This window comes from Hydractinia symbiolongicarpus, chromosome 2 (assembly GCF_029227915.1).
Source record: "Hydractinia symbiolongicarpus strain clone_291-10 chromosome 2, HSymV2.1, whole genome shotgun sequence".
NCBI lineage: Eukaryota > Metazoa > Cnidaria > Hydrozoa > Anthoathecata > Hydractiniidae > Hydractinia > Hydractinia symbiolongicarpus.
In genome coordinates this window covers 30,357,458-30,372,948 of record NC_079876.1, presented here as the reverse complement: position 1 = coordinate 30,372,948, position 15,491 = coordinate 30,357,458, and the positions used below count along the sequence as shown (strand labels likewise).

The 15,491-nt window shown below is 33.9% G+C and overlaps 1 protein-coding gene across 1 annotated transcript; it reads left to right on the top strand.

The window, feature by feature from the left end:
• The first annotated feature begins 5,281 nt into the window (after nucleotides 1-5,281).
• Nucleotides 5,282-10,328, top strand: LOC130630601 (creatinase-like). Its single transcript, XM_057444156.1, has 5 exons — nucleotides 5,282-5,928; nucleotides 8,183-8,446; nucleotides 8,581-8,724; nucleotides 9,052-9,166; nucleotides 9,625-10,328. The coding sequence occupies exons 1-5, from the start codon at nucleotides 5,598-5,600 to the stop codon at nucleotides 10,067-10,069; spliced, it is 1,299 nt and encodes a 432-aa protein (XP_057300139.1). The 5' UTR covers nucleotides 5,282-5,597; the 3' UTR covers nucleotides 10,070-10,328.
• Nucleotides 10,329-15,491: the final 5,163 nt, after the last annotated feature.

The following is a 15,491-nucleotide window of genomic DNA, read 5'->3' as shown; positions in this document are numbered from 1 at the left end:
AATTACAAATCAGCTAGTACCACTCACCGTTACAAAATGTCAAACATCTTGAGCTCAAATAATAACCAACTTGACGTACATAACCAATCGACAGCTCTTAATACTTCCAGTTCCACGCAGTCTTCAACCTCTCTTCATTTTTTTCCGGAGGAAATTTTAACAATTGTACATTTAATTTTAATACGAACACTCCACCAGCGAAACGACAAAGAATTGAATTTTAAAACTGTTTTGAAAATATTCTATTTTTAAAAGTTGTGGATCGAATGTCTGTGTACGTTCGAAATATAAAGAAAGTTACATGGTTTCCACCTAAGCCTTGTTTTTGTTAAAGACCCCTGGACTCTAAAACCTTTTTTTCATTAATGGTTATGAAATAATCAGTGGGGTAATAAATGACTTATTAACCTTATTAGCCTGTCTATACGGGAAAATATAGACCTCTGTCACTCGCATGGACCTCACTGCGTTCGGTCCATGACGTCATGACCTCGGTCTATATTTTCCCGTATAGACCGGCTAAACGGTTAATAAGCCATTAGTATTGTCTTACGGCTCTTTGGAAGTCCATAGAATTGTGGTCAGCTTCTGTTTCAAGCAAAGGTGAAGTATAATTATTAAATAAACCGCCGTATCAGTAGCCTGTAGACATTATTTGTGCAGAGAAAAATCTATCTGTTAATAACAGGTGTTCGCTGTTTGGAACGTTGATACCTGATTTTCGATCAGTCGAATACATTTTTGGAGTCGTGGATTATTCCAGACGAAAAGAGTCAACAAGAACAGAGTGAACCGTAGAGGATATGGACTAGAAATCTTAATTCAATTAGGATTTTAGCACCGCAGCTAATATCTAATGTAATGTATTTCGTACGGGAGATCTGGGTTCGATTTCCCTTGGCGTCGATTAAATATGTTATCATGGACCAGGGTTTACCCAAGCTTTATCAAGGAAATTGGGAGATGATACACTGTGTGGACCACTGGATGTTGCAGGGAAAGATAAAGCGCTGACCCTTATTTGGTTTTTGTGGCTCAAAATTAGCATTAAATACTCTAGGATTCTCTATCTAAACCATGAGCCCTCCTAGAAATAACAGACCGGATATATCTCTCGATGTTAGTGAGGATAGCAATGTAAAATATGCGGGACAAAATTATTCCGACAAACAACCCGATTCCCCATCTCCCGTTCCACCAATTATCCTGTCCCACCAATTAACCCGTCTCACCAATCATCCCGTCCCACCAGTAATTTTGCCCCACAGATTATCCAATCACATCAATCATCCCGTACCATGGTACCGTCCGACCAATCATCCCCTTCCACCAATCATCCCATCCCATCAATCATCCCATCCCACCAATCATCCCATCCACCAATCATTCCGTCCCACCAATCATTCCGTCCCACCAATCATCCCATCCCACGAATTATCCTTCCCACCAATCATCCTATCCCATTAATTATCCCACCAACCAATCATCCCATTTCACCATTCATCCCGTCCAACCAATCATCCTGCCTACCAATTATCCCGTCTCACCATTCCTCCCGGCCTAAAAAAGGTAACCTTTGAAATGAAGTTTTATTTTAGTTACAAACTTACAATTTCATCTCTCGTCAAGTTCTTATAAATATTTACCTTAAACTATCTTGAACTGAATTCGGTTTTGACTTCCTTTGGGTTTCGTTAAAATGTTATTTACTTCTTGAAATTTTCATTGCAATCTAATATCTGATTTCGGATCCATACAATGGCTACTAATTTCTGACGCGAAATGTGATGACAAAAAAGTTTGTTGAAAAGCGCATCTTAGCTTTTTTGTGTTCATGTTCTTCTAGCTTGTTCTTCAGCTTTTCGCGCTTCATTCCACATTCATGCGACTTGTCTTGTTTTGTTTGCAGCATAATTAAAATCATCCACTGGCTTTGCTTGCTCTAATTTTCTGTATCTGTTATATGGTTTGCGAACATCAGCGGTTAATCTGCACGTTATTGTCCAGTTGAAGTATTTGTCGTGTGGTTCAACGCTTGGTGATGTGACAGGGTTCTCTATTAGAAAGTAAACCCATCGTTGATTTAGTCTTTCCTGTCTTCTAATTTTATTTAAATCATCGAACACTTCAAAAGATGACATATTTCGTCCATGAAATATCACTGCATCGGCTTCTCCAAATTTTATACGATTGTATGTGTCTTCACACAGTGTGAAATCACAGCCACACTTTTTCGTGTATTTATCAAATACATACTCGCATCCCCATATATTTCTTTGAAAGAATAGTGTGAAAAAAAGAATTAGTTTCTTCTTATTGGATTCTGATTGGCTACCTGATTGCATACTATTTCTGGGTATGTCTATAATCGTTAATAGATTGAACATATGTATGAGTTCACAATGAGAATGATAATACAATGCTGAAGTGAAAAATATCCACAATGTCACTGTGATACCTAGCATATGTTCAAGTTCTTTCATCTCTGCAGAAGTACAATGTAGCAGCAGCAAATCTAAAAGTAATTATAGAAGATCTTAAAATCTTGATTAAAATCATTAAGACACATCACACTCTGTCATTGTAAAAACAAAGATTGTAGACACTGGTTGCATAAACTCCTCAAGTTAACCATAAATTGCTAATGTTAACCAATAGACTATTGTTGGATACAATAAAAACATTACAAAGTGCAAACGTAGAATAAACAAAATGCAGTTATAAAGCAGGCTTGATAAATCTAACTGGACAGCGTATGGACCAACAATTAAACAAGCAAGTGCTACTTCAGCGCGTCTATTAATTATCTAAGCATTGTAAAACTTCTAAAGAAGTGAAGATCTGTTAGGGACTTATGAGAGCAATTTTTTAATTTTAACTCGAAACGGAATCTTTTAGTTGTTTTTTATCTTTTTGATATTGACATTGTTCTGTTTTAGGGGCCGTCGAAGTTAAATTTTAAAGCAGATTCTGCTTAGGACATCACCTTCGCCTCTGACATGTTTGAGAATTTAATTCGGAAAAGTTGCGCACAATATTCAATTTTTTAATTTTTTCAAGACGATAGCAACTAAATGCATCTCTAGACATATCATTGTTATTGGATGAATATTATTGAAAACGAAGCTTCCACCATTGTTTTTTAAGATGGATATTATTAAGAAAGGGGCTCCCATCACAATTATTTTAAGATGGATATTGTTAAAAACGAAGCTTCCACCATTGTTATTTTGTGATGGAAATTATTATACCTACGAAGTAATTCTATCAAAAATATGTTTTTTTATTAAAAATTGAATAATATGTTTCCCTGTTCCCTGTCTCCCTACTTTTCTAGAAGTCAATCGAAGCAACCGTAGTTCATCATTTCATCCTTTGTTTTTGTGCGAAATAAATGTAAGTAACAGAAGGTTTTCTGTGGTACATTTTTTAAGCATTTAAAGCTAATTCATCTTAACTTGACAATTTGATTTATTTGAGGTCATAATTCACTTTAAATAGACTATGTTAATTGTAATGGATGACTTGTTAAAGCGGACAAAGATTATATACAGTGCAGTTTTTTAACGCCATGGCAACAATAATGGTAACCCTCGTTGCATAGAAAAAAATAACTCGCAAAGGAAAGGTGAAACCATTAATAATAACAGGCAAAAATAGGTAGCCTTTAGCAATTTATTTTATTTGAAGAGGTATCAATTTTAGTGTTAAGATAGATATGTATTACAAATTTAAGCATAAGAACAGGAAGTAATAGTAGTAGTAGTAGTAGCTTCCTGCAAGGATGATGGATCGAGTGGAACCTAAACCAACATCTATTAATTGCCGAACCATCGATAGCTCTATTGACTGCGCTATCGACTCGGTGCATCTCGCTAGCATGCACAGTTGAGACGCTAGGATATTTCTACAGTATTGCGACATACCATTAGTCCTTTTTTGGTTATATTTTTCCCTTATTTCGAAATACCTTAGTTTCGAGTGGATGCCCAAAGTCGGACCTTTTTCAAATTGCACATTAACTTACAACTTGTGAATGCTTATCTTAAAATTTTACATGAAGAATTATGAACTTTCAGTTTTTATTTTCTATTAACTTGTATCCGATCGTTAATGTGAAATGTCTTTTTCCAGGTTACATTTAAGGTATTTTCCCCTACAAGATCTGTCTGTCAGATAATGGATGCTTAAACAACACTATGTTCAAGTGATTTGTAAACAAATTTGAATTCTCAGACCTTTCAATTTTAACTGTGCTAAGAATATGTTAAGAATTTATCAGTATGATTTTTGCCTGAAACATAAATATGTTTAAGGGGCTGCGAACCGGTTAAAATTCTCACATTCTGTTTATTCTGCGTACATATTAAAAATCCGGCAAACGCGTTTTTCGCAATGAACAGACCAGCGCACTTTGCTCGTTGGTTCAATATTTTTTCCCAAAATTATATTACAAAACATATTTCAGCAAGACTCATTCTGGATGAAAACATGACTAAGGTTGGAAAAGATAAAAATTCTAGATATATCTATATGTTCGAGTCTGTAAAATACATACATGCCAGAGAAATAGCCATTTTTGTTTTTCACCGACATCAGCTCGACTTTTGTGTAAGTCACTAAAGCTTAAAACGGTGATCAAGATTATATATAGCATCATGGGTTCTAGACAGATATTGAGATTTAAAGGTTTTAATGAACAGACAAGCTGGCCTAGTTTTAGAGAATTGGTTCAAATTTTGGTCTTATTGGGTTCTAGTTTCCCACACATGAATAAATATCAGTTATTCTTACCCGTTTCTAAGTTATTAACCCGGGGAGGTGGGGGCGGAATCCGCCACCTTGACGGTTTTTGTTTAACCCTATTCGGTCCGGGTTTTTTCGAACATACTATGACCGGGGGGCGGATTCCGCCCCCCCTCAATAACTAAGAAGGATCATTTTGCATAACTTAGACACATGATCAATCCGATTTCCCGATTTTGTGGGATTTTACCCGAGAATCGGAAAAAACGGATTTTGGGGCAATTTTTGGCAATTTTTTATGCGGTCCACGTAGAAACCAGAAAATATGTTAAATAACTTTTATTTACCTTTCAGAAACTTCAAACAGAATGCAAAAATTTGCTCTGGAACAAAAATAATTAAACTTTAAGCAGATAGTGGCATTTTTAACAAATTTCAAGCTTCTGATGACGTCACAGAAAATGTGCTGATGCAAGCAAAAAAATTTGCTGCCATTTTGTTCCTTTTATGACGTACTATAAGTGTGCAAAGTTTGATTCAATTTGAACAACGCTATAAGAAGTTATTGAGGGGGGGGGCAGATTCCGCCCCCCTCCCCCCTGTCATAGTATGTTTGAAAAACCCCGGACTGAATAGGGTTAAAGGGGCTACGAACCGGTTAAAATGCTCATATTCCGTATACATTCCGTTTGAATGTAATTAACTCGCAGATAGCGGTAATTAATAATAACGGGTATGAAGTAGGTGTGTGCTTTTTAAAAAAGTATTTTAAAATTAAAAAAGCTGAAACATTAAAATTTGTTTAGCATCCATCACGGTTGTGTAGTTATACTTTAAAAGATATTTCAATCATGTTCTCGAAATTTCGACTTATTACACCAGTTTTGCAATATGCAAAGCGAAGTTCTATCGCTAATGTGACGTCATCTGCATCAATACTGGCAGATTTCCCAGCATTGGAAGATTGCAGGCAAGGTGAAAAAACTGGTGGTGTATTTAGTAAGAATGAGATGGAAAGAAGGTTAGCAAAACTTCGAGATACAATGGTTGGAAATAACATTGATGTTTGTGTATTCACATCTCATCATAACATCGCCTACTACAGCGAATTCTTATATTTTGCACTTGGTCGCCCTTATGGACTTGTTGTTACTATGGACAACCAAACAAGCATATCAGCAAGTAAGACTATTATCATTTTTTGTAAAATTCTCGGAAAAAACAATCACTATTAAATTAGACGACGATTAAATTACACTTTCCTCGGTAATACGAAACATTGCGATTTTTTCATTTTTTTAATTATGTCAATGGATAAAGCTTTATAGCAATAGAAGCAAAAATAAATAAAATAAACGTAAAAATAACGTAAAAATAACGTAAAAATAACGTAAAAATAACGTAAAAATAACGCAAAAATAACGTAAAAATAACGTAAAAATAACGTAAAAATAAGGAAACAAAAACGTAAAAATAACGTAAAAATAACGTAAAAATAACGTAAAAATAACGCAAAAATAACGTGGAAGTAACATGAAAACAACGTAACTAGCCTCTTTTCGTTAGGTTAAGGACCATCCTCGTCCCCAGGGTTTGAAGCCTATGCAATATCCGCTAGCACTTACTTGACGGCCCGCCCCGATGTCAAAAAGGCAAAAATTCCTGGGGAGGAGGTTGACAAAGTTACTTTTTACCGACTAGTTTTACCAACATACTTTTTACCGACTAATTTTGCCAACACTTTCCTTGGGCGAAAAATTTTCAATTTTCTTGAATTTCCAGCCATTTTTTGAACAGAAAGACTGTTTTTTGTAGAATACTTTGCGTTGCGTTGTTTTGTTTTTAAAATAGTTTTAAATACGTTAATGAATGTTTTTGTGTTACTGAGGATACATACCACAAGGTGTATAAATTGCAGACCAGAATTTTCTAATCAGGACCAGAAAATGTTATTTAGAGGAACATTTTTCGACGTTATTTCTTCTCCTTGTGACGTTATTAAACTATTTTTTTACCTGGAATGAGTTTGTGCTAAGCCCTAAAAAGGTAAGCAATGGTGGTTTGTTTGCGTTTAAGAAAGACAACTTAAATGGAAATATAACTAAACATAAAAACCATTCTTGAAATAATAAATAATTTTCTCTTGTTGTAAGTGTCTTAACTGGTGTCACATTTACGTTCACTATTGTTCGTTTAAACAAGCGCACTTCTTCAAAAAAATACGAAGAGTAAATATGAAAAAATGTTGACAGGTACACTCACTCCAGAGAGTTAATAAAAAAGCTCACTGAATGTATACCAACTAAACATTTATCAAACTCTTATTTTTATTTTTAGGCTTGAAAGCAATATGTTACCAAGAGTATTTAATGATATGTTTCAGAAGATGCAACATAAATATCCGTCCAGACTTTCAATTAACAGTTTTTTTCAACCTATGATAAATTATACAATCTCAAAGTTCTGTATAACTAACAGAGGACCTAAATTGTGAATACATTTCTTGATAACGACATGAAAACTATTACATCACTTAACGAATTCAAACATAAACTAAAACATAAACTATTGACTACTGACAATCTATATTTATTTTAGAACACACGACAGTTACAACGTACGACACATATAACACAACTCCTCATCATCTTCAATGCTAACCTTTTATATAGGTTAGGGGCTTGGTGATGAGGCTATTATAGCCTTCTTCTTGCTCCTGCCATTTTTTAACCACTTTAGCTAACATTTTTAGCATATGCAATACTATCTTTAGATTATACGATATAATAGCTTATAATCAACTCAATCAACATAAGTAATTCTACAATGTGATTAAAACGAATATTAATTTTACGCTGAGCAGACAAAGTAGTTACTGAGCCAGCCAGATTAAACAATTAACGTGGCCTAGAATTAACAACTAACTTAAATTTTTAAACGTCGGTCCAGATAATGTAATAGGGAATTTTTGTAAACGAACTGAGGACGGACTGCGACCTTTTCTTTCCGCAGTTGCTAGCTGGCACAGTCCGTCCTCGGTTTGTTTTTAAGAAATAATTTCGCAAAATTTAGCGTTCCTACGAAACAAGGACAATTAACGTGGCCAAAACTACGAATTACCTTAATTTATTAAACATCGCTGCAGTTGATATAATAGCGACTTTACGAAACAAGAATGGAGTTATCTCTGACGAAGAAAAAAAAATTTTCTCCATCAATTTTTAAACGTGCGTGTGTAAATTAGATAAAACCCCAAACACAAAGTTGAAAAGAACCATTTTGAGGCTGCAAGTAGAACGTCGAATATTTTAACGAAGTAAAAATATCATATGTAAATATTCTCCATTCAGAAAAGCGAACATATTTGTAAATGCGTTTAACGATATTCTATTAAATTATTTTTAATTTTATATTTAATAGATATTTTTTTTTGTAGAAGTGGACTATGGGCAACCATGGCGAAAAACATACGGAGATAATATTACGTACACCGACTGGCAGCGCGATAACTATTATAAAGCTGTGCAACAATTGGTTGGTGATAAAAAGAGGATTGGGCTTGAGTTTGATCACGTTACTTTGCAGAACATGGACAAGTTCAAAGCTGCTTTACCTGACGCTAGTTTTTTTGATGTTGGTGTTCCAACCATGGGATTAAGAATAATCAAATCAGATGAAGAAATAGCTCTCACTAAGAATGGTAAAAATTATTTTCCTATGTTTTAATCATTTCTTTGTGTGACAAACTAGGTTCTAATTTTCTAAAAGCTTTTACCATTTGTTGCTTGGAAAATCTTTTTTTTACTTCGTATCCTCGTCTGTTGCAATGTTTAGGCGCAAGAATAGCAGATATGGGAGGATTAGTTGTAAAAGAAGCCATACGTGAAAACGTTGCAGAATATGAAGTTGCACAAGCTGCAACAAATGTTATGATAAAAGAGATCGCGGCGGCGTACCCTCAAACAGATCTCATGGACAGTGAGTTACATTTTTAATTAAAAGAGCATAGATATTTTTACAGATTGCTTTAAGCTACAGTGTTTTTTGTTCTAGTTGAAACAGCTCTTCGCAGCGTGCAAGACGTTAATTAAAAATTCTAATTATTCTCTTTTTCTTTGAATATCTTGAACCGTTACATAAGGCTATTTATTTTGCCCAGCTTTTGTTTAAATTTTCAACGAAAACTTTTTGTTGAGTGCATGTGTAAAATTCCTCAACTACCCAAAATGTGTATTTTGCGTTCCATGGAAAATTCAGCGTTATTTGCCAATTATACTTCTCCTTCTTTCTCTCTCACTATTATAGCATGGACATGGGTGCAATCTGGAATTAACACCGATGCAGCTCACAATCCACTCACCACACGAAAAATTAAGAACGGTGACATAATTATAATGAATTGCTTTCCTTTAATTGCAGGGTAAGAAGTAATTTTATTTTGTGGCAACAGAGCTATATTAGATGGAGGTACAGTCTTTAAGGCTTACCCATTTCGATTTGTATGACTATCTACTCACTTCTGACTTTCTCTTTAAAAAGCTAGTCAAAAATCCGTGGGGTCGCCCGTCCTTTATGCATCGTATATCGTGTTTCCGTAACAAAAAGACAAAAAGACGCACGAATGGACAGACGGAATACGGCATTTTTGACCCCAGACCTCTTTGAGATGAACTCAAATTTCAATCTCAAAGAGCACTTGGGATGAGAAAGGGAATACGGGTATTATTAAAGAGATACGTATAAGTATTTATGAATTTGATGAGCATGCAAAATTGTGAAATTGTGCAAAGGTGCTTTGCGAATTTAAAAACAAAACTGTAAAACATGCCAGACACATTAAAATTGCAAATTCTTTGTTTTCCTTCTTCACTGTCCTAGATACTTCTCCGCATTGGAAAGGACTATGTTTCTTCAACATGCAACAGACAAACAACTCGAATATTGGGAAATCAATTGTAAAGTCCATCGACGTGGATGTGAAATTATAAAACCCGGTGTTAAATGTAAAGATGTAGCTAACGAATTAAATGAAATCTTCAGAGAGCACGATCTTGTTAAGAATCGTACATTTGGTTATGGTCATTCCTTTGGTTTGATATGCCATTATTATGGTCGAGAAGCCGGCCTGGAGCTAAGGGAAGACATAGAAACAGTACTCGAACCGAATATGATTTTATCCATGGAGCCCATGATCGTTATTCCGGAAGGACAGGAGGGTGCTGGAGGATATAGAGAGCATGATATTCTGGTGGTGACGGAAGATGGCGCTGAAATTATCACCAAGTTTCCATTTGGTCCAGAACACAACATTATAAAAAACTGAAGAACTGTTTAAAGAACAGAGGAAAAGAATGTTGTAATTAGAGATTGCTAGAAGCCATGCTTTAAAACTACTAATATGTAAACAACGATTTTCCAGGCAGCATTACAATGTTGGTAAAAATTTAAAATAACTGTATATATTGATATGGATCAAGTTTTAGTGTTGTAAAAGCGAGAAATGTAAGAACTTCTACTATATCCGTTTTTATCTTACAAGCTTTTATACAAAAAAACACAGCTCTGTCTTCTTTATATCTGACGTTTTTATTGGCTTATATCAATCACGTAACCGAGCACTATTTTAATACAGCGACCAGCTAAAATGTAAACAAACGAAAATTGTGAACAAGCTTTTGGGAAATTTGGACGCTGTGAAAATCTAAATGTTTTAAACTGTGTTTTACACTAAACCCGCATCATGGTCTCTGAGGAAAAGAAGCGAATCAATCAGTTAAAAAGACATTAATAAGAAGGCTGTTAGATGCCAACATTCTAGAAATTTATGTCGCGCAACATAGTGGCCATAAAAATATAGATTTCCTCAAAATTTACAAACAGCTCGCAAAAGTAACCGTTTCAGAGTATCTCACACCTTGACTTATTCAAATAAGGACACCATATACTTTAATGCCATTAATTTTCACGCAGGAAAGGTGCGCGAAAATAAAAGGCGCGCGAAAATTAATGGCATTAAGGTATCCACTAAACACTGCTCGCGAAATGTCAACATCTATCTTTTCGAAAAAAAAAACAAGTTTCATGTGATGTCCTTTCTTTTATTTTTAGTAGTACAGTCCAACTTTGTCATGGCGGACAATTTTTCCAGGAATCAGCCAAATCTTGGTCAATCACCGGGTAATAATTTCCTGTTACATCACCTCTCTATACCAGACAGGAAAATTTAAAAGTACGAAAAATAGATTACTTGTAATTATGTGACACATTTACCTACTTTAACATCAATGCATCAAACAAGGTTATTAATAACTTTTATTCACCATTCTATGACTCTACTGTCACCATGAAACAGGTAATCCACAGGTATCTCAACATCAAGACCAAGAAGAGCTTCTCTGTTCACCCTCCTGTCTTAATCACAACACGAATATAAAGATTTAAAATTTGATGAAAATCGAATGTTAATTCACTCCAATAAAGCGGGAAATGTCTAACTACATTTTTTAAGAGCAATCATTGAACGATTCCTGCTGTATGAACTTCACTTGAAAACTGTAAAAAGTTTCTAGAGTAGAATTAGTAATGGATGGCGAAAGGGATATAATAACGCAAATAATATTAGCGTTACAACTATAAGTATCTATTCTCCGAGTTGGTGCGAACCTTCTTTTGGAACCGTAGGTATTAACAATTGGTTATAACACCTCGTTATAGCGGACACTACAAGTAAAACGGTAGGTTTACAACTTTCACAATAGATTTTATAAGAATGTTATTATTGTGTTCGACAAATTGTATATAGTTAAAATAATTTTCCTATAGTTGATCGAACGCTAGATTAATTGTCAGAAGGCGATGTGTACATAAACATGTTGTTGCTATTTTTTATCCAAATGCGAATGTTTTTGTAGCTTAAAAGACTTAGATCTATTTTGGTTATAGATTATTTCAATTCCTATTTTTAATATTACACTACCAAGAGGAAAATTATAAATTGTTTATCCGGGCGCTACGTTAAAAAATAGCAATCTTGGTAGTTTGGCATGGACCTCATTGCGTTCGTTCCAGTACGTCACAGCCACAAGTAGAATAGAACTTACTAAACTGTGCCACGTTTATTGCGTTTTCTGGGTCTATTAAAGTTACCATAGCAAAGCCAATAAAACCATGAATTACTTTGATGAATGTAAGACAAAACTTTTTAAAAGCTGGATGTAAATAGGACCATGTTTCCATTGTACTGGATATATTTCTGCGCTAAATCAGTGCCGTAACCGCTGGGGGGACAGGGGGCATAGGCCCCCCCTAATAATTTTCCTACTAAAAGAAAAGAAATAAAGAGAGAAAGAAGGAAAGAAGGAAGGAGAGAGAGAAAAAAAGAAGGAAAGGAAGGAAAAAAGGAAGAGTAAAAAAGAGAAAGCAAGAAAGACAGAGAAAAAAACAAACAAAAAACAGAGAGAAAGTCGTCCAGGAATATTAGGATCCTTCCCATAGAACATTATAATAAAAATGTGGGCTAGCAGCACATTTTAAAAAGTCCAAATGCGATGTAAATTTTCTAAAAAGTGGCAGCACCCTTAAAATTTCTAGTGTTCTCATCATTTCCGCCGACCGCTACGCAAGGCGGGATCTTTAAACTCGCCTTGAGGGATACAGAGAGAGGCAGCGCAGCTAGGCTGGATGCACGGGGTGGTGATATTTAGGCCTTAGCCTAAATTATTTGCACGGACCGTGTCATTGTTATTACCTGAGAAGCCAATAGGAAAGCTTCGTTTCGTTTACAATTAATAAGAGTACAGATTGTAAATAATCTGATCTTCACGATTTTCTAGTATTCTACATTCCCTGGCCAAAGCTTTGAACTATGACCAAAAGCATTTTGAATTCTGGTTGTACGAATTCTGTCCTTTGGCTGTTCCTGTGGGGAATTTCTTTTAAGGTTGGCTTGCTGGTGAGAACTCCAGAGTAGTTTATATTATAGTATACTTGATATAAGGTAAGAATTATTGTATTTTGATTATAGCTAGCTGGTGTTTTTTAGCTGATCTGCACATGTCTTTGTCTAGTCACCAAGAAGGTAGCTAAGCTATAGAATAGGTAGAGCTAGCTAGCTACCAAAAAGCAAAGTTTTTTCTATTTGTGTTAATAGTTAGCCAACTGGACGTAGGTAGCTATACCTCTTTTTTCTTTGGTTTTACAAGGGTTATAATTATCCATTTCGGTAACTTTCATATTTTCATATTTTTTATATTTTTTTCAATTGGATAAAACTATATATATATATATATATATATATATATATATATATATATATATATATATATATATATATATATATATATATATATATATATATATATATATATATATATATATATATATATATATATATATATATATATATATATATATATATATATATATATATATATATATATATATATATATATATATATATATATATTTTCATTGAACAATTCCTGCTGCATGAACTTCACTTGAAAACTGTGAAAAGTTTCTAGAGTAGAATTAGTAATGGATGGCGAAAGGGATATAATAACGCAAATAATATTAGCGTTACAACTATAAGTATCTATTCTCCGAGTTAGTGCGAACCTTCTTTTGGAACCGTAGGTATTAACAATTGGTTATAACACCTCGCTATAGCGGACACTACAAGAAAAACGGTAGGTTTACAACTTTCACAATAGATTTTATAAGAATGTTATTATTGTGTTCGACAAATTGTATATAATTAAAATAATTTTCCTATAGTTGATCGAACGCTAGATTAATTGTCAGAAGGCGATGTGTACATGAACATGTTGTTGCTATTTTTCATCCAAATGCGAATGTTTTTGTAGCTTAAAAAAAATTTGGATCTATTTTGGTTATAAATTATTTCAATTCCTATTTTTAATATTACACTACCAAGTGCAAAATTATAAACTGTTTATCCGGGCGCTACGTTAAAAAATAGCAATCTCTGTAGTTTGGCATGGACCTCATTGCGTTCGTTCCAGTACGTCACAGCCACAAGTAGAATAGAATTTACTAAACTGTGCCACGTTTATTGCGTTTTATGGGTCTAATAAAGTTACCATAGCAAAGCCAATAAAACCATGAATTACTTTGATGAATGTAAGACAAAACTTTTTAAAAGCTGGATGTAAATAGGACCATGTTTCCATTGTACTGGATATATTTCTGCGCTAAATCAGTGTCGTAACCGCCGGGGGGACAGGGGGCATAGCCCCCCTAATAATTTTCCTACTAAAAAAAAGAAATAAAGAGAGAAAGAAGGAAAGAAGGAAGGAGAGAGAGAAAAAAAGAAGGAAAGGAAGGAAAAAAGGAAGAGTAAAAAAGAAAAAGCAAGAGAGACAGAGAAAAAAACAAACAAAAAAACAGAGAGAAAGTCGTCCAGGAATATTAGGATCCTTTGCATAAGCTAAAGCCTATTTAGCCTTAGGCTAAATTATTTGCGCGGACCCTGTCATTGTTATTACCTGAGAAGCCAATAGGAAAGCTTCGTTTTGTTTACAACTAATAAGAGTACAGATTGTAAATAATCTGATCTTCACGATCTTCTAGTATTCTACATTCCTTGGCCAAAGCTTTGGACTATGACCAAAAGCATTTTGAATTCTGGTTGTACGAATCCTGTCCTTTGGCTGTTCCTGTGGGGAATTTCTTTTAAGGTTGGGGTGCTGGTGGGAACTCCAGAGTAGTTTATATTATAGTATACTTGATATAAGGTAAGAATTATTGTATTTTGATTATAGCTAGCCGGTGTTTTTTAGCTGATCTGCACATGTCTTTGTCTAGTCACCAAGAACCTAGCTAAGCTATAGAATAGGTAAAGCTAGCTACCTACCAGAAAGCAAAGTTTTTTTTATTTGTGTTAATAGTTAGCCAACTGGACGTAGGTAGCTATACCTTTTTTTTCTTTGGTTTTACAAGGGTTATAATTATCCATTTCGGTAACTTTCATATTTTTTATCTGAAATCTAGACACTTTGTTGAACTTGCTTGGTACATTCCCTAACCAACCAGAAGCATTTTAGGAACAAAATATTTTTTTCAATTGGATAAAACTATACTTAATTTTGTAAAATCACTTGTCCCTAGTTACAGTTAACCGCATCATATAGTAGCTAGCTAGTTAGACATGTTTCATTGTGACACAATGGTGTTTATATTTCCAGACCCCAAACGCAAATTGACAGGCTAAAAAATGCAGGCGATAAGCCATAGACTATTTTATTTCAATCTTTATATCAAAGATTTGTGTATTGCTCACTTATGTACTATGTTTTAATCGTTTTTTACATCTATATTATAACCAGAACATGTATGTTTTTTTGTATATATATATATATATATATATTATATATATATATATATATATATATATATATATATATATATATATATATATATATATATATATATATATATATATATATATATATATATATATATATATATATATATATATATATATATATATATATATATATAATATATATATATATATATATATACTACGATTTGTGTATGGGAGCATACAATCACAATCGAATTATAAATTGCCCACATAAAACGGAGTTTGCTAACTTAGAGCAGACAAATGGTAGTTCATGTTAGGAATTTTTTGCCAACAAGAGATAAATTGAATTAGAAAGGCTGATGTTTAAATACCTTCATAGATTATAAGAACAAAATTATGAGTGTACAATTGCTAA

Excerpts from the sequence above, each read along its gene's own strand:
- LOC130630601 (XM_057444156.1), top strand. The coding sequence starts at position 5,598 with ATGTTCTCGAAATTTCGACTTATTACACCAGTTTTGCAATATGCAAAG. Across the intron at positions 8,447-8,580 it reads AATAGCTCTCACTAAGAATG|GCGCAAGAATAGCAGATATG; the intron begins GTAAAAATTATT and ends TGCAATGTTTAG. Across the intron at positions 9,167-9,624 it reads TGCTTTCCTTTAATTGCAGG|ATACTTCTCCGCATTGGAAA; the intron begins GTAAGAAGTAAT and ends TCACTGTCCTAG.